Raw genomic sequence first — 27,863 nt, 5'->3', positions numbered from 1 at the left:
GGTAGAAAAAGCTATACCTGACATTGTATGGTGAAGGACCCCACCGCACCATTATTGCCACGTTATGCAGGCAAAAAGAAATGGGCCCTTGTTGAACAGACCAAGTGCAGTTGATGTGATGTTAAACCGTTGAGCAGGTGCTTGTCCCTCATTAGAATCTGCTGGGTTTGGGGCAACGTGCCTTGGTCGAGTGGTGAAGCCAAAGCGCAGAGAAATCCAGAAGCTGCAGCAGGGCCGAGGGAGCATTCGAGGCTCTGTGGCAGTGAAAGGCTGGCTCAGCTCTGCCTGGCCATGTCCCTGCTGGCTCTTCAAAAGTTTGGGTTTTGCTAACTTTAGGTAACATTTTGCCGCAGGAGACAGTCTGGAGCAAGTATGGGTGTGAGCAGCCAATGCATTTGTAACATAGGTGTAGATACCTGCGGGTATAAGGGTAGGAAATCATCTGGGTGTCAGCGTAGAAAACACTGCTGGTATTTTAACACGTACGTCGTACTGAATCCCCGTCCCGCTCTCCCTGTAAACACCATTGTGCTTCTCATCTGCCACATTTGCAGCAGCAGCAGCAGAGAGATTTCCCCTGAAATGGGATTGCTGACCCAGCAGCCGCCCAGACAATGTGACAGGCGCTCCCAGGCAGCACAAAGCCCCCCTTCCAGAAAGCCGTCACACAAAGCCGAAACCCCACGCAAGCCCCAACCTGCTGGGCTCGGCACATCCCTCCCGCCAGTGCGGGGCAAGGCGGCCGGGCTGAGCGGCGGTGCTCGGCGGGCTGGAGCGGCAGCATGCCCTTGCCGAGGCGCCGGTCGTCCTTCTTGGGGCAGCAGCCCTCTTCCTCCGCGGCCGAGAGCTCGGGGCCACCTGGCCGCCGAGTGAGTGTCGGGGGTGGAGGGAGCCTGTCAAGACCCCCCGGCGTCTACGTGGGAACCGTCCCCACCGGCGGCGTGAGCAGCTTGGGCACCCGAGTGTCCCGCAGAGCCCTGGGCATCAGCAGCGTCTTCCTCCAGGGTCTGCGCAGCTCCTCTGCTGCTGTGCCCTTGGCCCCGGGGTTGGAGAAGGGCAGGGGTCTCTCCTATGAGAGCCTGAACGGCTGCTTGGTGGAGTACATCGAGAAGGTGCGAGCTCTCGAGCAGGTCAACCAAGAGCTAGAGGAGCACATCAGAGTCTACCTGGACAAGAAAGCGGCCAGCGTGGGCAGCTGGGGAGCACTGCGGGAGAACTGGGAGGCCATTTACCATCAGGTGAGCACCAGAGCGCTGTTGGCAGCAGGGGGGACAGGGGGAGCTTCAGGAGTAGTTAGCAACCTTGAGTGGTGAGGGTTGATGCTGATGATGAATGCCGCCTGATTTCAAGGCACGGTGCCCTAGACGGAGGGTTTTAAATCTGTCTTCATGATAATTAGCATTATCATTTCACAGTGTGTTGTGGAAAATGCCTATTAAGCAGGAGAATTGCCTTGGGCATCCTGCACATGGGGGTGATTGAAATGCACCCCAAGGCGTGATAACTGGGCTGATTAAAATGGGTGGGGGTTTTTCATACTATTTTTTTTCTTAGCTGTGGTTATTATACTGAGCATCAAAATTATTAAAAGACAACTGCTAGGACCGAATTAGTTTTTTCCCTCAACATGATATTATTATAAGCACATTGGTTGGTTGGGTTTTTTTCATTAGCAATTCAGATTTTTACTTGATTCCCCTGTTTGCTTAATCACATTTTCAAAAGGTCTATTTATTTAAAAATAATAATTACATGGCTAAAAATGAGTGACTCCTTTCTTTCCCTTTGTCACCACCCTGCTATCCCTTACTCCCACCTTCTCCATACGGCACAGGCTGCGGGTTCTTTGGGAGAGTGTTTATTGTGGGGGTGCAAAAAGGTGTTTGCATTGACCTCGGGGACAAGCAGCAGCTCTTTTGCTGACCCGTAAGACCAATAAGACTTTACAGGCTGATGTCCTGCTTGCAGCATACATGGGGCTTTGTCCCCTGAGGTCTCAGTGCACCTCTCAAGTCCTGGCTTCTCGACTCCCAGCCAGTGGGAGCGGACAGGACCCTGAAGAGCTGGAACCCAGCATCTTACACGTCTCTGCCCAGCAGCACTGGTGCAGGCACAGAACATGCCGTCGGTGGGTCCTCAGAAAGCCTGAAAGACAACTTTTAAATTCCCTGGGACAATTGTGTGTTTTACGTTGGGCTGGCCAAAGTTTTACTCCAGCATAGAAGAAGGTGTATTTTTATGGTGTGCTGAATTTTTAGGGCAGACCTTCACCCAGAATACTACAAATGTCATCTGAACTCTGAATGCGGCGGTGTAAGCTTGTTGAACAAAGGTTGTGCCAGCAGAAACACCCAGTTAAGCACCGACTTTTACAGCTGTTATCTTTTTGTATTGGTGAATGACTAATTGTTGCTGCTAATGTAAGTTATATTTCTATAAAGCTTCTTGAAGTGGCTAGTTGCTGAAGCCAATGGGTGCTCTGAATATGGGGTGCTTACGAAAAGCCACATCCTTGAACCTATCATCTCACTGAGGTACATGGGGACTATGATGGGAGATGAAGGTTAATGCTTTACAGCCGCCATCCCGTGTTTTCTAGGTGTGTCCCATTCTGCCGTTGTAGACCTCACCTGTAAAACCTACCAGGGCTTACAGTTAAGATCAAAAAAAGTAGAACTGTGGGTACCTTAGGAAGGACTGTTGGGTATTTCTTTATAGGAAACCCCAACTTTGTAGTGCAGATGAATCTACTCATATAATAATTTTTCACCCAAATGGCTTTCCTTTTAACCTTTCTTTATATTGTCATCCTGCCACCTTGCTTCTACCCTCCTCTCTTTATGAGTAAGAGCAGCTCATAATGAAATCTGGCTTGAATATTGGGCTCTTCCTATATAAAATCAGAAAAATAGAGCTATGTAGTAGTAGCATTTGCAAGTAACACAGAAAATAAGAGAAAAAGATTAGCATCATCCATATCTACTTCACCATTAAAACACATTAGAGAACACATAAAGTTTTCTGAATTACTTCAATTAAATCAATAAAAGAGGCATCACTTAATGGGTTTTGACTTTCTCAGATATAATCTGAGCTGCTATGTACAGTTCTGACTAATAGGTTTCTTCACTTTTTTTATATTAAGCATCTAACCAAAATGAAAGTAGGACCTCATCCAGCCCCACTCATTCACCCTGGAGCTAACTGCTAAAAGTATGCCAGCATCGACACTGAAACTGTCACTTTTATTAAAGCTGCATCAAAATCAGTTGCTGCAGAAACGGCTGCAATCACAGGAAGTCAGACCCTCCTGCCATGGCACGTCCCAGTAGGAAAAGTAAAAGGTGTCCAGGAGCGGGTGAACAGAAATGAGAGATACCTGGAAGATACATTTCTAGATGTATTTTTTGTAAATAGATTTTGTGTAGATGTCCACATCCACCTTAATGTGACATATACTTCTTTCAGCCTACTGCAAAATCTGAGGATTCATTCTCATTCCCTGCCAGCCCTGTGAATTCAGCCGGGAGGGGTGCCTGACAGCCATAAAACCCCTTGGTGCCATTCGCATGAAGCAGCTGTGAAAGTTTTAGGGCAGAAAGCCACTTAAGCAGCCGTTTAACCCAAATGTCCACAATAGGAACAGTTTTTGAACAAGAAGCAGGGAAGAAAAATACACAAGTGGGGGTGGGGTCTAGACAGGAGCCCCTTCCTCTTGCGCTGCTAGTGAGAAGACAAGGATATGGCCACAGGGCTCTCCTGGTCCCAAAATCAGAAATGTGATGGGCTCATCTCCACAGTGGGGTAGGAGAGACCCCAGCGGACCCGAGGTTCCATTTCCCTCCTGCCCTTCCTAGGATGTGCTCCAGCATCCCAAATTTCAAGTAGTTGTCCTCCCAGCAATAACAACCGGGTGCCAGCATTTCTCCCAGAGACAGAGCTTGGGGAAAAATGTGGCAATGAGTGACTCGGAGGGTATGAGTGGAGGCTCCCTCAGGGGAAAAACCACTCGTGTTTCATTGCAATTGTCAGAGCTATTACTGCAGCAGGGGATCACTGACAGGAGCTGAATGATGGGAAGCTGCTATCCAGCTCACAGCATTAATTATCAGCCTGGGCAGCTGTTTTTTAGCAGAGCAGGTGGACACACACTAATTGGGACAGGCACAAAATGGGAGGATTTTTTGCAGGAAATGAGAAATCCTTGCGGAGAGGAATTCATGTGACAGAAATACAAATTCATCGCATTTTACCCTGGGCATACTCCTTTTCTGCAGGCTTTATCCTGGTCTTCTTGCGGGAAAATCTCTCTCTAATCAAATGTGTCACTTCTGCAGAATAGGAGGTTGTTTGTAATGGCAGTTCCTTCCCACAGAGCAGGGTAGCACCTGAGAAGAGCAGATGCTTGAAACAGTCTCAGTGAGTGTATGGAGAGGAGCGGGTAGCTCAGCCTCCGTGACCATTCAATTACGGCTGAGTGGGAGACACAGAGATTTATTTTGTCTATGAGATGGCACGTAGCGCGGTTCAGATCACAGGAGTAAACACAAAAGCAGAAGAAGGAATCAACATCCTGGACCAATGTTATCACTGCTGTGATTCCTGTGCATGGTCGGCAGCATCTGAAAAATCACCGTTTTTCCAGAGATACTTTTATTTATCCATACACCTGGACTTACTGTCAGCATTTACTCAGTGTTAGTACTAAGCCTGGAGGCCCACAGCCTGAGGAATCGCCGCATTTGGACTCGCACCCAGTAATTTATTTGCTGTGGGGCCAGGAGCAGCTGAGTATTATCTGTAACACACTCTAACGCCAACACCATGTGTAGTGTCTGTAAATGGGCAAAACAGCATTCTGCTACTCATCTAAGGGCACAATGAACTCCCACAAAATGGTGCAGAGCTTGGTCAACTGCCGTACAGAGGATGGCAATAAAGTAGGTTTAATTATGTCCTCTCAGCCACCTCCAACAGCACAACCTTGGACTACCTTCACCTACAGCTGTGAGGTGGGGCGTGGAGGTTTCCTCCTTGTGCTTAAGCAACATTACAGGTTTTACAGATTGTTTCTTTAGGAGTTACCTCCTGCTTTGAGAACCAGGCATTCTTTGATGCAGGCCTGTTTACTCAGAAAATAATGTATAAATGAAGTTTTTTCCTGGATGCAGCAGGGATCGGCAAAGGACCCATCAATCTTGCCAGCCTGTCTCGAGGTATTACCTTTCCCGAGGCAATGCAACAAATGCCACTCTTGCTACCTTTGAGTTTTCCTCCTTCAGGCTCTGAGAAGGGGTTCAGCACAGAAAGCATGACCAAAAGCGTTACGATTTTACTGCTTGGCACCTGAGCAGCAAGCATGGGGTTGCATGCTTTTAGCTTGATTTAGTCGTGAATTAAAACATGTTGGAGGCAATGGGCTGATACCAACCACTTCCTTCTGTGTGTGGAAAGGAAGCCTAGACCGCCATCTTCTGATCTTTCTCCACAGAGGCATCATTTGCTTTAACTGAAGTGAACTTAAAAGCCAGATAATTTTCCATTACATAAATATTTAAACCACACCTGAGGCCACAAATTTAGCAGCATTCAGAAAAGATTTAGGCATTTGTAAGAACAGCAAAACTATACAAAGCTATCGATAAAACATAGCTAAGAATCTGGAAGACATATTAAATCTTGCAATGCCAAGCTTGGTCAGATCTCTCTTAAAAATCAAACACTGCCAGTCAGCAGGGATAAGTTCTCCCCATAAGTGTCTGTATCACATCACACTTTATCAAGGCTGGAGCCTGCAAACTCCCTGGAAGCAGCTAGTTTTCCTTATTACCAGTCATAACCCAGTAAATGGGCCAGTATATTGATGCAGATTTTGATTTTTTTTCCTAAAAATGAAAATTGCATTTTCATGTCCATAAAACTGCAATGAAATTAAAGAAAATTGTTGCTGCTTTTTAGTTACGATGTTTTATACCACAAATATTCAGTGTTAATTCAAGAGCTGAAAAAATCATGTTCAAAAGGTGTATGTGTATCACAGATCCAAGTGTCGAAAGACAATATGTGACTTAAAGGAGCTATTATTAGTAATAACATTTGCATTTTAAAAACACTTCTCATTTTGTCCATTTAAATGCCACATGAGCATCAGTGACTTAAGCCTCCCAGAAGCCCTGCAAGGCAGGACAGTGTTGCCTTCTGCTTTACAAGCAGAGGCGGCAATGTCTAAGTGCTTGCAGCACTGCAAACCCTCTCATTTCCAATGGACACAAAGACGGGTGTTTCCAAAATTCCTGCCTCATGCATTTTGGTATGTGTGTCAGCAATGTAGCTACGAATCCATGTCACTAATGCTGCATGTTTGCACCCAGCTGTTGATTATTAGGAGAATTAAATCAAACAAAAGAGCCACTAGATGGAAGTCTTACATTTCTTCTTCTGAAGCCTAGGAAAGGGCTTTCACAGATCATGTGGTAATTTTTCAGGAAACCTGGTTTCTACACAGAAACTACGGTGTTACTGTTCATCCTAAGTTTACTGTTGGATTTGAAGCATACGCAGCTGATTTCCAGGAGGGCTGAAAGTGCTGGCTCCCACTGCAACATTCATCCCTGAAGCCTTCCAAACATTAGACTTCTTTATAACATTTTTACTTATATGGCACAGTTCAGGTTTGTGTGCAGTTCTGGAAAGCTCTGGACTTTTTCACTGAACCTTTGTCATTAGCTGCTGGTCTGTGAAGAGGGGAGTTGGATTTTGATGAAGTCCTCAGGAATGTGTGCTACCAGGGTTCTGGTAAAGACATCCACTGTGGGGTAGGTGAGAAGTCACCTCAAATGACTCCATAAAACTAAGATTGCTACTGAAAAGCACTTGCAGTTTGTCTCCGTATAAGGCAGAAATCCAGCAGCAGCAAATCACCAGCTATTCCCTTCTGCTTTCATTGCAGCCATTTTACACTGCATTCAGCCTCTAAACTTAGCCATTAACATACCTCTGAGTGGCACTGTGCAGCTCACAGGATTTAATGCTACTTTTCCTCATGGGATGTTCCCAGTTCTCTCAAAGACATTCATTTTCATCAGACTTTAGGTCAAATACTGTAACTGTGTGGGCTCACTACCGGAGGCAATAAGTTTGATTTGACAGGACAGGGCAAATCACAGGGCAGCATTTCTTCTTCCTGATTTGAGTCAGGGAAAAAAATAAAAGCTTCTATGAAGATCCACACATGTATGAGTTGGCAGGAAGACAAAATAACTTCTGTAGGAAAAAAGGAAAGGAAAGGAAAGAAAAGAAAAGAAAAGAAAAGAAAAGAAAAGAAAAGAAAAGAAAAGAAAAGAGAAGAGAAGAGAAGAGAAGAGAAAAGAAAAGAAAAGAAAAGAAAAGAAAAGAAAAGAAAAGAAAAGAAAAGAAAAGAAAAGAAAAGAAAAGAAAAGAAAAGAAAAGAAAGAAGGAAAAAACACCAAAAAATTCAGAGCTTCTACTACATCCATGCTGCTGGCATGTAAAAACTAAATGTCTTTTCTCCATCTTTCAGGAGAAACTCAGGTTTCCTGGTGCAAGGGGACCTGAGGCTAGCAGAGCAGCACATCTGCAAAGTCCTGGGTCTGGCCAGCCACTCTGAAATGCTGCAGAAGGGACGACCCAGGAGTTGAGGAGTTTAGGCCAGTGCTGGCAAAGTGGGGTTGCAAAAAAGCAGGGAGAAGGAAATAAGGGGTTGAACAATAAAGAGCCAGTTCTACGTGCGAGAGAGCATATAAAGTCTTCTGTATTTGTGTGCCGCACAGCAGAGCTGGCTGGTGTGCTGTGAGATACCATCTCTTTCCCACATCTGGGGCTTTCATAACATCTCTGCCTCCTGCGCGTTCACTGCGCTCTCTTAATTTTCTCTATGCCAAAACTGGGACTTTTTTGCCCAGTGACAGTATTCATGGGACCTCTCTCCTCTGCCTAGATGCTATTTCCATGAAACATGTTAGAACTGCATGTCCCTGAGGTGGTCTACCCCTCGATCATTTGGTTGGAATTGGCTAAGAAATCACAGAGTTATTAAAGAAAAATTGGCCGCCCATGCAATGGCATGAGCTCTGTTTCCCTTGGAAGCTAAGCTCCAAGCTGGAGCTGGCAGGAACAGAGTTCCAGTCCCAGGCTTCCAGCCACAGCTGCCTTTCCTTTTTGTTCCTAACAGCAGGTGAGAAGTAAGCAAACCACTTTGTTTAACTCTCGTGCCTCCTCTGATTTAAAAGATATAGAGTGCTTTTAACTTCATGATCCATAACGGACATCTCAATGTGGGGAATAGGTTATTCCTCCAGACCTCTCCTCATCAGATGCCTTCAGATATTTCATATTTGTTTGTCCAACCATTTGTAAAACATCTGGAGCAGTAAGCTCCAGCAGTAAGCAGTAAGGGTGAATGTTAGTTACCATGTAGAAATGTCCACCTCCACCCTGTCACCAAGCAGCAGGCCAAAAAGCAGGTAGGGCCATACTAAGGCAATGTTCCCACTTGCTGGTACTTGAGGTAACTTATCTGGACGCAGCCTTGATGTCTCCATATTGCATGGCCCGTTTCACCTCAGGGGAGCAGAATGCTTCAGGGGAATTTGCAAGCTCATTTAATTGCAGACTTAATTATCTAAAGAAACATTCCTGCTTCAAGAACTCTCCTGGCCCACATAAAAAAAGCTTCTCTTATTCATGTGGTGGTTTAGTTTCAACTACAAATCTCCATGTGTATCTCCTGAAAAAGACCCAAGAGATGTTCAGTTGAGCTCCTCCCGAGTGACAGCATGGACCATGGGATGGCTGGAGGCCTCAGACAGGTATTTGCAGAGGTGATCGCTCTAAGCCTGGTACCAAACTCCGCATGTCTTTGGTCACCTCCATAGCTCAGTGCACATGTGACTTCAGGGCAGGCAGTGGTCTTTTTTTACCTTTTTATCATTTTATATAACCTTGAATCACAACAAGCTGCTATGTCACAAGCCTTTCAGTTTGCTTACCCCTCAAGTGCATCCTAGGCACTAAAGATAGACCCCAGAGCCAAAGCAATGATACCATGGTCTGTCTTATTTGCACAATCTTTCCAAAGCACTTCACATTCAGTGTAATAATCTTTGAAGACTGCCTGCTCCTCAGGTCACATATCTTTCGCAAGAGCTTACAGGATTCCATCAGAGAAGAAAAGCGACGCTCTGGGAGCTGAGGACGGCTCACAGGTGCCATGAGCAACAAGTATCCCTTGGCTCACTGAAGATGACAACCCTGAAGAGGACTGCTGATATGGGAAGTAGAATAGGAACTGCATAAGTGCTACTTAAACTGTATTTAGAAAATGTAAGTGGGACTAAAATGATGAACGTACCTTGCGCGCAGTAATGAATTTTGCCCCTTGTGACCAGCTGACGATCAGAATAAATGTGTTTCCACAAGAAGATGAATGCTTAGGAGCAATGAACAGTTCGATAACAAATTACAGCCTGTTTGCAGAGAATTTGTGAATTTATATGTACAAAATTCATTTATTATATGGAATGAGTCACTTAAACAGCCCTAGGCTAAAGGACTATTTTCAGAATCAAACCTATACATCTGTTTAAGATACACGTACAGTGCACATAGCTAATGTGCTGAAGCTCTTTATTGCTTGAGCTCTGTTTTCTCTTTCTTCTAGGTGGGTGAAGCAGTCCTTGAAAACGCTCGTCTTATGCTGCACACCGAGAACATTCAAGCCTGTGCTGAAGACTTTAAAGACAGGTAGTCTTGTGGTGGCACCTAGCTGGCCACTTTCTTTGAAACTTTGCTTTGGCAAATGCTTACTCTATAGGGGAGTAATGCTCAGTGAGTAGAACGGGCTTGTTCTTTTAAGTTGAATATTCAACCATTTGACTTGGGAGGGGGTTTGTAACAGCAAAATAATTACGATGCTAGCATTATTTTGGAAGATTTTGAAGATTTATAGTAACAAAAATGTGCACTAGCAAAACTACTTAAGCTATTCTTTGATACACAACCATTGATTTACTGAGAGGTCAGTATTCATTCAAATTTGGGTTGACATTTTTATAAAGACAAACTTCCATGTACTTTTTAGTTTTAATTTTTGGTACCACATGAGTGGTTTTGGAAGTAACAATCATTCTGCTGCAGCAGCTGAAAAGCAAAAATTGCACCACTACAAACATCAGTGTGGAAACGTTAGATAAGAAAACAGAAACAGGCTGCACTGATTTTCCTTGTCTTTACTGAAAGAAATGAACAGTAGAAGAAGATCTTACATACTGACAAACTACTTTTTTAATGTCTTTCTGTTTGCAGAGCCTAATATTCATGTATATGAGTGCATGAAGCTCTTTACTCAGGAGATGTGGTCCTTCTAGATTTACTCATAATGAACTCATTCATTTACAAATAGCTTTTTGCAAGATCTGACACATAAACTGTATTTCAAACTACTTGATTTTTATCTCCTATGATTTTTATCATCCCTTACACTTCTCTCTCTCTCTCTCTGGTATTATTTTATTTAATCACATCAAAAAGTGTGTTAATCATGTTATTAGGTTTGCCTTTTATTTCAGAAAGGTACAAGTCTGAGATACTCTTTTTATGTCTATATGTACATGGTTACACTTACATTTTAAGTAGTTTTAAAAAATATTTCTTAAAAATGTCATCTGACTCGGACAAGCAGTCTACATAACAAAATCAATGTCAGATCAATCCACTGCATAGTAAAAGCTCCTAATTCTCACTGGGATCACCTGCCACTTTCCCAAGCACTTGAACTTCCAGCAAAGTAGGTGGCTCTCAAGGGGCAGCAGAGTGCAGGACTTGTTTATGAAGCTGGGTCCCATCTAACCTGCCAACCCTCCTGTCTAACCTCCCTGGCCACCAGGTCCCCAGGTTGGATGGGTCTGACACAAAAGCCTCTCACCGAAGCAGATTCACCATGCAACCCAGCCACATTTTCAATGGAAAGCCTAAAATGAAAAGGTACAAAAGAAGAGCGATTGCAGCAAGCAGCAGTATAAAATAGCAACTGCCTGCCACAATTTCCCTTACCATTGCAGGCACAATTTAGAAATGAGCCGTTTGATTTAACAGCAATTCTAGTTGACAAACAAACCACTCAGATTTCCTCTTTATTTTAATAGCACTGGCATTAGGTCTTAAGCACAGGCTGGTACCCTGAAACATCAGCTTGTCCATTAGTAAAACCTTGATGCATGCATATTTTCTTTGACCATAGCTCTGAAAAATTCTTATGTAGATGAATGAGCAGTTATTCTCATTTTAAAGCCAAGCAGAGAAAAAGCCACCCATAGTCATACTGTGTCTAAACACCAGATCTAGCAAGAGACCGCATGCCGCTCCATGCTTATTCAGGAATCCTATCAGGCTGATAACCACCCTAGTGCAGACTGCTAACTTGGCCTCTTTTATTACACTCTGAGTTAATGACAGGGTACTTCAGGCAGTCAAATTCAAGTATAGCAAGACAAGGTGAGAGCAAAGTATATCTTCTGTGTTTCTGTGTCTCTGTCTGGGACACATGAGCTAATTAGCATAAACGGTGTCATTTTAAAAAAAAAGCAGGTTTTTCTTGCTGAGCTGTGCTGTATTAAGGTTTGGGGTTTTCTTTTTTTTTCTCTGCAGGTATGAAAATGAACAGCCATTCAGAAAGGCAGTGGAAGATGAAATTAATTCCCTATATAAAGTGATTGATGATGCTAATTTAACTAAAATGGATCTGGAGAGTCAGATAGAGAGCATGAAAGAAGAATTAACTTTGCTGTCAAAGAATCATGAAGAAGTAAGTCCAGACTCAGCACACTGCAAAGCCAACGTGTGCCTGTTTCACCCGGTTGGTGTCATGTATCTAGTGCAAAGAAGCACTAGAAAGGTCTGCCTGCCATCTGGATGGGGGGATTCTCCTGAAACCTCCTCCTACTTACCTCTTCTCTGTTAAAGAGCTAACCTCTGAAGCATGATCGATTTGCTTACATTTAAGTTTTAACCCGTTCTCATCTGATAAATATGACATGGAAGAGATGTCATCACTTCCTTTCCTGCTAGACGCCACATGATGGTCACAGGGCTGCACAGTCCTGTATGTAGACATCTCAACAGTGAGATCTGATTCTCAGCTAGAGATGTAAAGAGAAAATGCATGTGCAGGGAACAAGCTCTGGTCCTGCTGCACTAACACTGAGCATTAACCAGGTTCTTCTGAAAATATCCTGCTTGGCTTAGCAAGCTGCTCAGTTCCCAAAACCATGTCTCTCCTGCGCAACACACCACTGAAGCAAGTCACAGGGACAGGCCGCTGGAAGGGAAGCCCATTATTACCCAATTTTGCAATACTTTCCCACTTACTCATTACATTCACCTGATGGAGGCTCGAATACAGAGCTGCTACTAATCCCACATAAGGGAGAGCAAGCAATTGCGGGGATGCCTCAAAAGTAAGAGAGAGCTTGAATTGAGATGCCTCACAGAAGCAAGGTACTATCCTACCTTACATTTCTTACAGGTTATTTTTCCAGCATTTTCATATTTCAGCAACATTGCAGGCATACAGAGATGTGGTTTGCCAAGATGAGGTTGCTTCATCCCCTCCCTACTTTCATGAGGCTAATCCCAAGGCTGGCATCTTGCAGAAAATAACCAGTGGCTTCAACACTGCTGCATGGCATGAGAAAGACGGAAGTTATTTTTGATAAGAAGGAAAATAGAAAATTCCTAGGAATACACAGGAACCCCCTTAAACCTCCGTGTATTGCAATGACTGCTGTGAAACCAGAAAAGCTGGCGCTGATGCTGTTCTCTGCCCATATGTATGGTGTAACAAGAACACCACCTCTCCAACAGCTCCTCCTGCTCTGCATTTAGCCAGCGAGGAGCCCCTGCAAGGTAGAAGGATGCTCCTTTCTTTACCCGTTGGGAGTATCTGAGCATTTGCAGAACCACCTCAGAACAGACTTGATTTTCCCACGGCAGCATCACCAAGGGAAGCTGCTCAAGAGAAGTCATAGAATAAAGGCTGGAAGTAACTATTGCAGTTACTTCAGCTGAGCTCTGGCTCGAGACTGAAAGTCCTAAGGATTTTTCTGAACTAATTCAAACCTTTCTTTCCTCAAGTGCCCCCACTAGGTAATACATGTCAGGTCCTTTTGAAGCTCTTATGAACTTGGAGTGGGCACATTTTGAGGCTTTCATCCTTGCAGGTTCGTAATTCATACAATTCCATCAATTTTTTTCCAGTATTGCCACTGTCAGGGGCCATTGTTTACACAGTTCCCAGAGGCTTTTACACTACATTTTTGCTTATGCTAACAGCACATATGAACAGATTGATGTAAAAAGATCATAGTGCCAGACAGTTCAGATACATGTGCAAATCTCATTTATTCTTGTGTTCCTGAACACAATGTACAACTGATGCGCTACCTTTAAGCATGCAATTCTAATTCTAAACACACTATTTCTCTACTGCTTACATGTTTTTGGAGCACGTATATATAAAGAACAGAATGCTGTCACGGACAAGGACAGTACTCTTCACCTAACATGTACATGCACAGAAGCACAGAAGCACACGTGGCTCACACAAGCTGCAAGGCTGTAGACCTCCTGCTGTTTTGCACAACTTGTATCTCCCAGTAAATGCATGTCTATGTTGTTGAGTGGTGCAGCACAGAGGAAAGAGCAGGGTCTGATTTGCTGTAAGCTGTTAGTTCCTTGACCCAGAGTACACATTGCAGCTTTATGGGCAATATAGTTGTGATGGGTTCAGGTCCTGGGTGCACAGTACACATGTGTCAAGCTCTGACTGATGGAGAAACTTCCCACTGTGAGTGGGGGCTGCTCCAGGCAGTGCCTTGGTGTAGGGCTTCAGTGTCCTTCCACCAAGAGGGAAACGATTTCTAGCACCCCAGATCTGCAGTAAGACTCCCTGTGCAGAAGCAAGGCAAATCCACATCTGCAAAAGAAACCCTCCAGTGCACGAAGTCATTAATGTAGACACCTTTTGGGACCAAATTTAATTACTCTCTCTGTGGCACCGAAAGAGCTCTTCCTCGAGCCTCTGAAGCTACCACATTCAGTTGTCCGGTTCACCTTCTTTTATGTCTGTTATTTTTGTTCAAGGATGTGAAGGTATTATACAAGCAGCTTGCTGGATCTCAGCTGGAAGAACTTGATGTTCCCCTGGGAAGTGGCCTGGATGACATACTGGAAAAAATCAGAATCCACTGGGAGAGAGACATTGAAAAGAATCGTGCTGAGACAGGTGCCCTGCTCCGTACCAAGGTAAGCACTCTGTAACCCACTCTAACCTTAGTGGATTAACATCCATTAGATAACATCTAATACTCTGTAGTAACTTGGAGGGTTGGATGTTTGCTTTTTTTTCTTGAAACAAAAAAGATGGTAAAAATCTAAAGGATTTTGGTCCAAGCTCATGGGAAAATACACTCATAAATATCAGTGGCTTTCTTGGCATACACAGAGTTAAATGTGTACACACAGGTGGAAATGGCCCTACCAGTATTTGTGGGAACCTTCTAAGGGCTCTGAAATGTTGGCTAAGAGAAAAAAGTCAGTTGATACCTTCTGCATAGGATAAGCCACAGTTATTACCCTTCTTCCTAGCATCATTCCTCCACTGAACAATTTACAAGGGTCTGTAAAGCAAAAGGGCAAAACTGATTGCTCTACACTAATTATACAGCTACAGACTCCTTGTGGGTTTCTTCTTGATATTGTTTCCTTTGGCAGCAGTGGGAAAACTGGCTATTAACTTAGAAATGAAAAGTGATGATAATAGCTATTGCCTTTAAAAGGCCTCGCCTCTCCTGACACTGAGTCTGAAACAGCCTTTTAATGCATCATTTTCTCTGTCATGAAGGATCACACATTTTCCAAATTGGCTGACTGAAGTAAGTATTTTTGCAGAGCTGAAGCATTAAGATCAGCAGATGATCCTGTATGTTAGCAGCCATCTCATTCTGAGTTGGCTATTACAGCAGAGCATGGCACAGCAAATCATAACTACAGCTGTGCTATAAGAAATATTTTGCAAAAACATAGCCTCCCCTGTTCGATGGTACAGAACTGCCATGACAGGATTCAGGGTTAGTGAAAGCAAACTGCAAGAAAAAAAGTAAGAAATACATTTTCAGAGATAAATGCAAGCTCTGAGTACGTGTCTGTTTTCAAAACAAGAAAAATCCTGTGACAACGGTGATAACAAAGGAGCCAGCCAGCCAACCAGAGGAGTTTAACCCAGAGGTCCCATCAAGTTTGTGAGCATGCCAGACTGTTACTCAACAAATTTTTCATAAGGTTGGTCTGCAGGGGCCTGATTTTCAGCTCGTACAGCCCAAAGGAAATCGGTGACACAGTAATAACTACACGAGCCCAGACAGTGCCTCCATACAAAGCATACGCAGCCCCGAAAAGCCTAAGCATCCTCAGTAGCCTCCTAAGCTTCTCCCAGAATCTCTCTTCCTGGCCCACCACCAGGTTTCAGCAAAATGAGCATTACTTTGAACAGCACCAAATTTTTCAGTGTTCCCACTTTTCTGTCCTGCTTTCTCCTTTTCTGTTCCACTTTCTCCTCCTCCTGTGCAAACACACCCTCACAACTTCTTTCTTATTTCTTTCATACCTTCAATATCTGGTCTTTCAGATGCTCAGAGATATCATTTGGGGAGAAAACTGCCAGCTCATATTAGGCTGATGACTGGATCCCATTAACGTGTCTTTTATACCTAGCCCATCTCTACTTGGCCCTCTTAGTCTAAGCTCCTACTAGTTTAAGTTGATACTGTTTTGGGTTTTTTTTGATGGGAGGAAGAATTAGAGCATCACAGATTTCTGGAAAGATCAGTTCTGGTTCTGAACAGGGTCTGGTATGACATTCCAGATTTTTTTTTCCCCGAGGCATACCTCTCATTAAACCCAGATGATGCAGTTTTGCATCTCACATCTCATACAGTTTTGTATTTCATACAGATCTATTCAGATTATTCCTATTAAGACAGATAATGAGAGTTCAGCTTTTTTCAACTAATCTTGTGGACTTATGCCATCTTATGTGGCTAAGCTGCACCATTCAGTTATCCACACTGTGAAAAATTTGTCCTTACTCTTTTGCAACATCAGAGAGCGAGCCATTCCCTCCTCAACTTTGCTATTCATTACTAGTTTCTTTAATCTCTCTGTGTGAGGTTTTCCTTGGTCCCTAATATTTTAATTTTCTTTATCTGCACCCACTCTTTAGTGTAGCTGTGACAATGTGAGACCAAGGTATTTCAAATGACGTCCTAGCACTGACTTAGACATCAGTGCAGTATTGTTATTTTCTAATTCACTTGCCTCATTTGCTTTGTCTCCTGACTAGACCTGCAGTCTTGGCTAGATTTTTCACAGGTATTCGGACACCAAAACACACCAATTTCCATTCATACCTAACAGGGCTTCACATGGGACTTTTTTAGATGAGTATAACCTCGAAACTCGAGTCCACTGGTTTGACCTCTGCACTTTCTTGTCCATAATGCTCAAAACCTTTCCCTGAACTGACAGCAGTGATTTAAACCCTTGTAAGACACACAAGCTATTTAGTATTTTCCCCTGAAAAATGCTTTACTTAATGATGTGGTGCTGTTCATTCATGTAGGTTGATTCCACACATCCACCCCTGCTCACTGCTGATCTGTATTGCTTTCTGCCATCCATAAATCCTTCTAGTTCATGTTTCATCCCCAAGGCTGTAAACCTTGAGGCATCGAGCTGTTAAGCTTCTGTCATAATGGAACTAGACATTAATCCTCCTCTTCATGTCCCGTCTCTTGACCAGCTGTTGATCCATGGCAATGCTCTTCCCTGAGCACACAATTACACACTTTCCTCTGTCATCCCCTATGCGAGACCTCATAAAAAGTTTTGAAAAATCTTGTGGATTATATCAGTTGTTTTTCCTTTCTTTACTACTTTGCCAACATGTTCTCAGAACTCTAAAGATCTTATAAAAGTCACTTTCCTTCTGCAGATATCATGCTGATCAGACCCTGGTGTTGGTGTTCTGTCCATATCATACTTTAATTATCTTGATTCCACGAAAAACAGACTAATGAGAGATTCTGCACTCTTGAACAATGGCTGGCTCAGAACTGTACAGAGGTGCTTGAAATCCATACATTCCTAGGAAGCTCAAGCACCAAAATGATAAAGATTTAGGAGAACGATTTCATCCTTTCCCTCCAGTTGTTTGTGGGCATCACAATTCGGTATAGCATCTGCCTTGTGAAGCATCTCAGGAATAGGAAGAGCAGAGCCCCCAGAAAACACGAATTGTCTAGTGGCACATGTCTGCACTTCTCTACAGAAGGAATCCCAAAGCTGAGGCCAAATGTCACACCCAGCAGCACCCTCCACATGGACTCTTGGGGCGACCCAGCTGGTAATTCTGTAAGGAGGACGGGAAAACCTTGCGTGTACCAAAAGTGTTGGAGCTCATTCGGTGTGTGCTTATTTGCTGTATCATCCTCAGTATTTAGTGCCTGTTGTGGCTACCTCCATCTACTCTACCTGCCTGTTCTATCATTCACATCACTAACATCAGCTCAGGCTAGCTCCTGGAGGAGTTTCAGCATCACCTGTGGTGACGGTGAGTTGGATTTATAGGTAGCACTTGGGCCACCAGCAGGGTAAATGTGAATGAGAGATGCCAGGCTTCAGGTAATGGGTGTAGGCTATAAATATAGATGCAAAGGCCCCCTCTCTGCCCTATGTATCACTTTAAAAAGAGACATTTATAGTCTTCATACCATAATAACGTGCAGACTACACTCTCAACACAATTTAGGAGATGCAAATCACTCCAGAATGGCAGGTCCATGATCACTAGGCTGGGTTCAGCAGAATCAGTGAGGTGGGATTACGTCTCTCTGACGCATAAGCCCCTACAAAGTATTTCTAGAAAATACAGGCTCTGTGCAATTTGCTGGAAAGGACAGTTTTGGTGCCTGGATTGAAACTCAGCCATCTGCAACACAGGTTCATAAACCTAAGTTCTGCTTGAGACTGAAATGGTACTAAAATGACCTTCTGCACCTGAGATTATTTCATTCACAACAGCCAAGGTGTGGGGTTCATATTATGGTACCCTAAAAAATTATAGAAATTATTTCCTGTGCATGGTCCCAGATTTTTTTTTCTAAATTTGATCTTACATTTAAAATAAAAGAAAGCATAATCAGAAAAGCAGGACAGGGTCAAGATGAATTTTCACAGTAGAATGGAAGTATTTTGCATAGTTTAACTTTAGTGTCAACTAGAAGAAATGTAGGTTTTGACTGAAGAATTGTATTTGCTAGAGCCCAGAGCTCTGGATTGAAAACCATGATCTCAGCCCTCATTAAAAAGCACAGACATTTTCACTCAGGTACCTTTTCCTTCACCTATTTCCAAGGAGACTGAACTAAACACATAAAAACCTGCAAGCAACAAGAGCATGAAATTGCATAAGAATACCTTAATTCAATTAACAGAAATTATTTTTCTGACTCTGTGATATGACTTGCTCTTACTCACCAAATCCTGTGTGAAAAATCAAGCTGTGAATACTTCTGAAATCCAGTAGACTAAGTGAAAGCACTTACGTCTTTAAAAACCACTTTAAAAACACTCAAAAAAAATTGTAGTATAGCTACAAAATGAAGAAATCCAGCAACGTTTTCTTTTTATAGGTCATTTTAAATGTACTAATATCAATGGTGAATAGCTTTTGTTGACGTAGATAAAATATATATGCTTATATGTATAAGCCTTTTTACAGTAAATGCATAGGAAATGTGGTAATTTTGACACTAAGAAGTATTCAGAATTATTCAGCTGAGGGATTTAATATACAAGAATCAAACTTAAAGTCAAAATTGCCACAAACCGTGAAAATATTAACTGTCAGTTTGGTATGTAAGGAAACTAAACCATAATTTGAATAGGCTGTATCTTTCAAAGCTGGTGAAGGGTCTGGAGCACAGGTCTTACGAGGGGCTGCGGCAGGAACTGGGGTTGTTTAGCTTGGAGAGGAGGGGACTCGGGGGGACCCTATGGCTCTCTACAATTGCCTGAAAGGAGCTGTAGGCAGGTGGGTGTTTGGTCTCTTCTGCCAGATAACAAGCAACAGGACAAGAGGAAACGGCCTCAAGTTGCACCAGGGGAGGTTTAGATCGGGTATTAGGAAACATTTCTTCACTGAAGGGGTTGTCAAGCACTGGAACAGGCTGCCCAGGGAAGTGGTGGAATCACCATCCCTGGAGGTATTTAAAAGACCTGCAGATGTGGTGCTTAGGGACATGGTTTAGTGGTGGACTTGGCAGTGCTAAGTTAAGGGTTGGGCTCAATGATCTTAAAGGTCTTTTCCAGCCTAAATGATTCTACGATTCTGTGACAGTCACAATTTTTTACTAGCAACAGGCTGAAACAATGGCTGCCGTGCGAACACAGGAGGAAGAGCTGGTGGAGGGTCTTAGAACTGAGTTCCATGAAACTGCCTGCAAAATACAGAGCTTGCAAGCAGAAACCGAATCTTTGAGAACTTTGGTAAGCAATGTTGGGGTTTCAGTGGGTATATTCTGTGCAAAGTCAACATGCCTTCTGAGGAAAACATTCCTGTCTTGGCACACAGGCTTAAGAAATTCTGTTTTCCAGCAGATACTGCTTCCAGAGATGCCAGACATTTCTGGCCTCTTCTTGATTGACATGGTGCACCAAGTGTAACATATTTGACAACCAGGCCCCAGATTTCAATCTTCAGTGTCTTCATACTCAATAACAATTTCACAGAGATTGCTGGGTGGGTAGTACTTGACAACGTGAAGAGTATCTGCACCTTGTAACCACGGTGGCTCAACACATTTTTCAAAGTATCTAAAGAAAGGAATTATCAAAATATTACATCTCCACTTTAAGCATATTCAATAGAGATTTTGGCCAAACCTGAATAAAAATCACTATGAAGTATAGGAAAACTGACTTCTAATGTCTGCTGTCCTGCCCTTATAGAAAAGGGGCCTGGAGAACTCTTTATATGATGCCAAGCACTGGCATGACATCGAACTGCAGAACCTAGGCTCTGTCATTTCCAAGCTGGAGGCTGAGATGGGAGAGATCAAAGTAGAAACCGAGCAGCAGCAGCGGGATCGTGAAAACCTGCTGACCAGCAAACAACAGCTGGAGAAAGACATTGCTGCGTATCACTGCCTTCTGGATGGAGAACAAAGCAGGTACTTGTCCTTAAAAGCAAGTGTGCCATGAGGATGGAGAACATGTGCCCCCCCGAGAAGGCGTTGTGAGGTTGCTGGAAGCAGGAAGACTAGGGTGATTCTTGTATTTCATAAGGTTAAGTGGTGATGGTGACGTTTGGAGCAGTTGCCAAAGGGGAATAACACCCCGAATCCAGTCGTGCAGAGATTCCTGACGTATTGGAGATGAGTGGTTTCCAGCACTGCCGCGGAAAGACTCTTAGGAATATGCCAGTAGGTCTACATGTCGCTTCCCTGAAGATTTGAGATGTGAGATTATAAAGCTAGTACAGAATCTGGGGGCTACATTGGTGGCTGCAAAGCAGCTGTGTTGTTTCTTGCCTCGGGTACATTATGCCTTCCCTTGACCTCCTACTATACAGTCCAAATATTAAAGCTGTGATCCTGGGGAACCTCCCTTTCTAAGCATATAAGTTCCCCCCTGCCCTGAAGCCCGAGGACAGAATCTGGCCAACTGACCGTACCTTTTGTGAAAAAACATAGTTCAGACTCTTAATGTTTGTCCTCTGGGAATAACCTTAAATTCCTTTACAGTGGTTGGGTTGCTTGGTTGGGCTTTTTTAAGATCCTTAATCACCACTAGTCATGGAACCTCTGAGAATCTGATCCACAGATTTTGACTTGCTCTTCTGCTCCAGTCAGGGAGAAATTATTTTGTAAACAGATCCTGCTGAAGTTGATAAGATTTCACCAGCTGAACTGAGGATAGTATTTGGTTCAGCAATTTTCCTATTTGTAGTAGTGATTAATTTTATTTGTTTTTTACTTTCAGCTGATTATGAAACTCCCAGCCCACAGAAGACCATTGCCATTAAAGCAAAAGGAGATGTCACTGCCAATTATGTTCGTGGAAGCTAAAACCCCATCAGAGCAGCCTGCTTTATTCAGTTTGATTCAACAGTCAAAGTAGGTTGTAGCTTGAACAACTTTATTAGACCCTCCTCATGTAATTGCTTTGCTTACAGATTTCAATTTACTCATGTTGTTAAAATTATAATAAAAATAAAGAATATCAGGGGTTTAGTTTGACTTTTTTTTTCCCTTCCGGTATTTTTCATGATAGCTGAAGGGGGTTGGATTAAAGACATAGGCCCTCCACTTTACAGCCAGTAAACTCTTCCTTTTTGCAGTACAAATATACCAAGACTGAACTACCCTTCCACTTTGCACACAGCATCCAGGTGGAAATGGCAAGCACTCTGTTGTGTCACAAGACCATCAGCTCACTAGTGTGAAATCTAAATCAAATAATGCTGAAGCAGTTCAAGTGTGCTGTTAACTCGACACAATTAATTCTGCAATACGTAAGTCAGCATAAGCATTCATGTGAGCATCTCAGCAGCATTTAATAAACGTGTTTTAACTCTAAACTAAACTTCTGGAAAAGTTGAAGGTGCAGGAGAGCAACAATAGTTGTCTGCAGTCCAGGTCACATCCTTTTACTGTATACTGCATATCCTAGCCAGAGTGTCAGTTTGTGCAAATATGATACTTTCTGATCTATCGATATATTTTGATACTTGTTTTTTATATGCTTGGATCTTTCTTGATACCAACATCCCTTAAGGCAGGTTGGCCAAACTTCTTTTCAACAGACACCCACATAGCACCAACGTGCGGGTGACCCTAAGTAGATTCTCTTATTTTGATGGTATGATGAAAAAGATTTGTCATCTTTCACTTCTGACTTCTGTATTTTAAATATTGATATCCTCATTGTATTGCATTCACAGTGTGGTCATATAAAGTGCCAAGATGGATCCTGCATTTTCAGAGGAACATAATGAACCTTGGCCCCCATCACACAAAATCTCAGGTGGATGGCTGGCTTTCCTTCCTGAGTCCCTGCCCAGGAATGAAGCTATCCGTACATGCGTGTGTTGGATTAGGACTTTACAGTATCGACAGTTACACAGGGTGACAACATAGTTCATTAAGCGGACTCAAAGACTACGGACAAATGGCATATATTAGAGAACGTAATGGCATACAGCATGTATGAGAGAGAGTCTGTAGATATTTTGATCTTTAATTGAAATATTAGCTAACAAAGGTACTTAAGTTTTTAATGACTGATAAAATCAAATGCACTCCAAATCCACCATACATGATCCACCAGAGAGTAACAAGAATCAGCACACATGTATTGCCATGCCCTTCCTTGCACATTCCCACACACATGGAAAATCCTTCCTGATACAGTTATTGACAAACAATTCCTCATTTAATCTCTGCAAAAAGGCTGTTTGGCAGGTACCACCTTCAAGATTTTGACAAAAAAGTACTGGATTAAGAGACTACCCAACAACAACCAAAAAAGAAAGGCAGATTCCTTTTTTTTTTTCCTCACAGAATGCTGGCTCCTCAGAGCAGCAATACTACCTTCTTACATATCAATGCAGAACTTGCCAAGCTGAGACTCCATCAAGGATAGTGATGATGAGAGAAAATATATACAAACAGTGGTACAAGGGATGAGATGGCAGAGACCCTTGGGTTGTTAAGTGGATGCTGTCTAGGAGTGGTCACTTTTTGACATTAGTGAAACATATCCTCCCCCTCATTCTTGACACTTAAGCGAGAGCAGTTTCACTGTGGTTTGAGAAAGAAAACAGAATTTACAAATTATTTGTATATTTCTCCATAGAAACCCCTTGATAGGTTTTCAGGTTTTCTTTCTGTCTCATGTGCACTGTAATCAGATAGCTTCTATAAATAATCAAATTAATCCTATAGCATAAAAATATACAACCTGGTATCAGATTTCTTTGCTATTTTTTGGTGATGCCTCAGGTATGAAGACACTGCTGGCTAGCCCACTGTAATACTGTTCTTTATAAATGTCACTGACAGAGATAAACCTGGTGAAATTATGAATCTACAATCATACTGTGATGTGAAAGGAAGGATTTTTTAAAGTTTCTAATATGCCATTCCTTGTTAGGTTCAAATGATGCAGCAAGTTTCATAAAAATAAAAGCAGATTATTCATTGGAATGGAAAATGCAAAATCAAGGTATTCCAGCATGGGGAAGTGGCTGGAAAAGGTGGAAGCATCTAAGCGTAAATAGTGAATTTCCAGAAGGTTTTCCCTTGACCCCTAGCAAAGACCAAAACCCACTGAAAATACTATTTTTGTGAATAGTTCATCAGAAGTCAAATGTAGCACATCTGGCCCTCCTAAAACAAAGTGCTCTCATATTAAGCACTAAAGCTCTTGTGAAGAAATCTCTACTTTTCCACAGATTACTGATAGCTTACACAGCTCCTCCAGCACACTTTGCCAGCCTGAATGCCATCTAAGCATTGACAGTCTTCACCACATGAGATGGGAAATTGAGAACAAGAGACTAAAGGCTTTCACAACTATTTGTCAGTGCTAAGGTTCATAAACTGATTTATCTTTATATTTATCCTCTAGTCTAGCAGTTGTTAAATTAAATATGTGTGAACATGTTTCCCAGTGGTTTTCCTAAGAAAACCAAAACCAGAAAACAGATTTTATTATCTTCTACTGCAGTATCTATCACACCTATACACCCACAAAGAGATTTGTGGCATTTGCTGTTACGAAGACTCAGGATGCAGGGAGTACAGATAACACAATCTAACAGCCAGCTGCTGCATAAAAGGACATTTCCATTCCCCCTCACTTGCTATGCGTTCCCATCACACTGTCTTGTGTTGGCACCAACACCTGTCTGATGTCTCAAGAGAGGAGACAGTTCAGGAAGCAAAACTAGCAGAAAATTAGCCCTGTGAAACGCAGGGAAACTTCCCTGCTACTTAGCTCCCTGAATCAGGCCACTGCAGGTCTAAACACATACCAGTAGCAGCACAGGGATGGGAGGCAGAGAGAGACTAATCAGGGGTGTAAAACACGGCTGCCCTCTTGGCGATAGCTAGTCACTAGGTCGGATCAGCTGTACCATCAAACCATATGCATGCTTTATCTTCCTCCTCAGCCAGGCACGGCTTTTGCTGCACCTCAGCTTGAACACACCCTGCTGCATCCTCAGAGGAAGCAGAGGGTGCCAGCCCAATGCTAGCCCATGCTTCATTTCAGATTTCCACTCAAGTAGCAGCATACCATACCAGCTAGGAACTGGTACTCCAGAGCCTACCATCCTACTGTTTACATTTTAGCATAAGCGTTATTACATTGATTCCACAGTTAAAAGATTATTTTAAAAATTATTTCAAGCTGGCATTGTGTAAAATTTAATACTTCGACAGAACACTGCTGCCACCACTGCCTGCTTTCAGATGGCAATTATGGGTGGAAAAATGGGCATGTTAAGTCTTCTGCCTTCTGGCTGTAAAGGTCTGAAATTACAGCAACTCTTAGTGCCCCAAAGCTGATAGGAAGGTTAAGCTCCTAAGGAGAACTAGGGCCCATGCTGTGGCAAGGACTCCCCCAGAATCCTCTGCAAGCTGCTCTGCACCTAGGGGCACCTTCTCAATTTCCTTAAGCAGGCACATGCCTAAGAGTTACCAAATTAATAGTTCTACTGCTTGTGCTCTGCAAATGTCCAAGCAGTTTGCAGTGCTATCACCTTCCTGTCACAGAATGGAGGAAAGCAGGTACAAAGGAGTAAGGGTAAGACAAAGCACTGGGTGACTGGAAATAGAAGTCTGCTCCAAACCCTTGCATCACCCACAACTCACTTCAGCTTTCCTTTCTCCACACGAATAGTGACTGCTGCATCACTTCCCCTATATGCAGTAGTGCTTAATTCCCCAATCTTTATAAAATGCACCAAGATGCACAGGGAACAGCATCATGGCAAGACTCATCATAGCTACAGGACAGACACAAGAGGTGGACAGGCATGGTGCAGAGCACACTGCTAATGTGGGGGAGGTTTTCAGAGTCCTCCGGGTGAACCCATACCTGAGCAGAGGCATTCAGCACGCTGTGTCTTGCCAAAGGTTAGTCACACGGGTCAGTGATAGACAGCACAGCAGAAACCTGTCCGCTGAGCTCATGCTTCCGTCATGGCAACGTGGCTTTCTGGATATACTCCTTACATTACAAACAAACATTACTTCTGCCAGTCCATGCCTCCAAGCCATTCTTCAGCCAAACGTCCTCTGCATAAGTATTGAGGATCGCTGAATTTGAGAGAGGAAAAGAAAAAAGGAAATACAGGAATACTGAGCTTTTTTTTCCCTGCATCTAACATTTTACACAGCAACAAAAAGTTAATGCAATGCATTTGCAGAGAACTACAAATGCTGTGCATCAGCATGTTTTCACAATTTTACATAAAAATAAAACTAAAAGCGGGAGGAAAATCCAAGCATAACTGTATAACTAATGCTTCCTTTAAAGTGCCAACTGAGACATGTCTTCAAATTTGGATCTAAGCCTTCGGAGGCCTAAAATGTTGCTGCTACTTTCCATGGTTTCTACTGAGTCTGTTCCAGATTTCACAGCTGAAATGTTTCTTGGTACTCTGCTCCTGACAGGTATTAAGTTTCTAATCCAGAGTTGGTCATTCCAGCCTTACAGCACTGTGTTTGCAAGGGACAAGTGACGCAGGTGCTAAAAGCAGCAAAAAGGTATCGGGTTCACATTCTGCAGCCTGATACTCGGAGCTATCCATAATAATGCAATGAAAGTATTTTACCAGCTGCTGAAATTTAAAAAGTTTAGCTTCAAATCAGGCACAGCACTGTACTTAGCTGCCATTATTAAATTATCTACCACAAAAGCTGAGGCATACAAATTGTCTGCTTAGTGGCATATTATTATCAATGCTGAGCCTGCAAGTCACAGCATGGTGCAGCATGGAGGTATGTCAGCTTTCTGGGCAGTAATGGAGTATCAATGCAAGGGAAAGCAGCACTATGACAAAAGGAACATCAAACACTCTTCCACACTGAACTGTCCTGTGTCACATCTTCCATGCGACCTTCTATCAACCAAAGGGGACAGCAGTAGGAGAGGGGCGCCCAGGTGCACCAAGGAGGCACAGAAAATGAGACTTTGCTACTGAATTTTCTCTCTACTTTGGTAGTTACTCCTATCACAAAAGGGAAAGTGTCATTGATCACATGGCATTCTTGGTGTTACCAGATGAACTGTTACGCTTGCAAATTTTAGTTCTCAGGGATCTCTGTGTGGGATCAGATCCTGTAAGCGCACAGAATGTCAACGGTAGTAGAGAAATACAGGGAGAACACAGCATGGCAGAACATAAAAAGAGGATTCCAAGAAATCTCCCAAATGCAGGACACTCAACTACAGTGATTCAGTCACTGCTATAAAATGCTTTGCACAGACAAAGAGTGTTTAATCTGTAATTAATGTGATAATGGTATCTAACCTTTTTTTTCAAACAAGGTGAGAATTATGGATGAAAACACTAAGTAACGTATTTTTATGGACACAAGTTAAAGAGCCTGTCAAACAGTTCAGAAAAACTTTTCATTTAAATGTTAACATATACAAACGTATGTAATTTCAAGAGAAAGTATCACAAAACAAAATGATACTAAATATATCAAGAACACAAATATGCTTACTTTTATAATAGAAACCAATGATTATTTGATGGGTAATTCTTGTTTGGGCTCACACCTCAACAGTAGGAACATCTGTCTCCTTTTGATGGCTGACCAACAAAATAATCAGAAATGATGTCTCATGCAGTTACGTATGACTCATATGACAGTCTGAGGCTGTTTATTCAAAATATCCTGCCTCAAAACTTTTGACAATGCATTTTTTAGCCACGGTGAACTTTTTAAAAACACCTATGTTCTTTTCCAGAGCTAAAGGTCACTACGGTACCTGAAGGTACCCATGGCGAAGCTTGTTTTCCAGCAGGTATTCCCTAGGCTTCCCTACGAGTCATGAAAGCAGCTGGAACGCTCACACCCACATCGGAGATCCTAGACAGAGTGGTGGTTCCAGTTTTACTCACTCAACCACACCACTTCCAAGATGAGAGTTACATTACTTCCTTGCATCCTTTACAACGACAGTGCAAATGCACGGCGCTTTCCAGGGCGCGGGGAGGCAGAGTCTTAAGTCATCTCGGTCCACGCTAAAGGAACGCGAGGGTTGGGAGCCGGGCACAAACCGAGCCGCCGCTCGGCAGGCCGAAGCCCCTTGAGCCGGTAGGCCCGGCCGAGGCCGCTCCAGCAGCCCTCTCAGCCTCCCGCGGAGCGGCTCTCGCAGCGCTCTGTGGCGACAGCACCCCCGCCCCGGGCTCCCGTCCCTGTCCCTGCTTCGCCCCGCGGCGATCGCTGACAGGAAGGGCCTGCCCCCGACGCGGGAAGCAGCCATCAGCCTCCCGAGCAGCCACGGCCGGCGAGCCCCGCCCTACCGGCCCCGCGCACGGCTCCCCTCAGGGGCTGGCGGGAACGCAGGCGCCCCCCGCACGCGGGGCAACCGCCCTAGGGCGCACGCGCCGCGCCGCTCACCCGCACCTTGCGGCCCCCCCTCCCCGCCCGCCTCGGCCAATCCCCGGCCGCGCCGCCGCCGCCCCGTCCGTCCACGCATTCTCACGT

General features: G+C 43.5%; 1 protein-coding gene and 2 long non-coding RNA genes across 3 annotated transcripts in view; 1 reads left to right on the top strand and 2 right to left on the bottom strand.

Moving 5' to 3' along the window:
• Positions 1 to 8,746, bottom strand: part of LOC308063828 — a 59,584-nt gene extending 50,838 nt beyond the window's left edge. The window contains exon 1 of the long non-coding RNA XR_013928092.1: positions 4,254 to 8,746. This is a non-coding gene — a long non-coding RNA (uncharacterized lncRNA). The remainder of the gene's footprint in view (positions 1 to 4,253) is intronic.
• BFSP2 (beaded filament structural protein 2) lies at positions 423 to 20,576 on the top strand. The gene is made up of 6 exons (XM_080387325.1): positions 423 to 1,238; positions 9,680 to 9,762; positions 11,665 to 11,821; positions 14,158 to 14,319; positions 19,489 to 19,620; positions 20,083 to 20,576. The coding sequence occupies exons 1-6, from the start codon at positions 783 to 785 to the stop codon at positions 20,332 to 20,334; spliced, it is 1,242 nt and encodes a 413-aa protein (XP_080243451.1). The 5' UTR covers positions 423 to 782; the 3' UTR covers positions 20,335 to 20,576.
• A 673-nt stretch (positions 20,577 to 21,249) lies between these two features.
• On the bottom strand, positions 21,250 to 27,829 carry LOC308063825. Its single transcript, XR_013928083.1, has 2 exons — positions 26,874 to 27,829; positions 21,250 to 25,457 (listed from the first exon to the last, which is right to left on the bottom strand). It is a non-coding gene; the product is annotated as an uncharacterized lncRNA (long non-coding RNA).
• Positions 27,830 to 27,863: the final 34 nt, after the last annotated feature.

This window comes from Falco punctatus (genome assembly GCF_963210335.1).
Source record: "Falco punctatus genome assembly, chromosome: 4".
Lineage (NCBI taxonomy): Eukaryota > Metazoa > Chordata > Aves > Falconiformes > Falconidae > Falco > Falco punctatus.
Note: the sequence above shows the minus strand (reverse complement) of the source record. Positions and strands in the feature narration are given on the sequence as shown.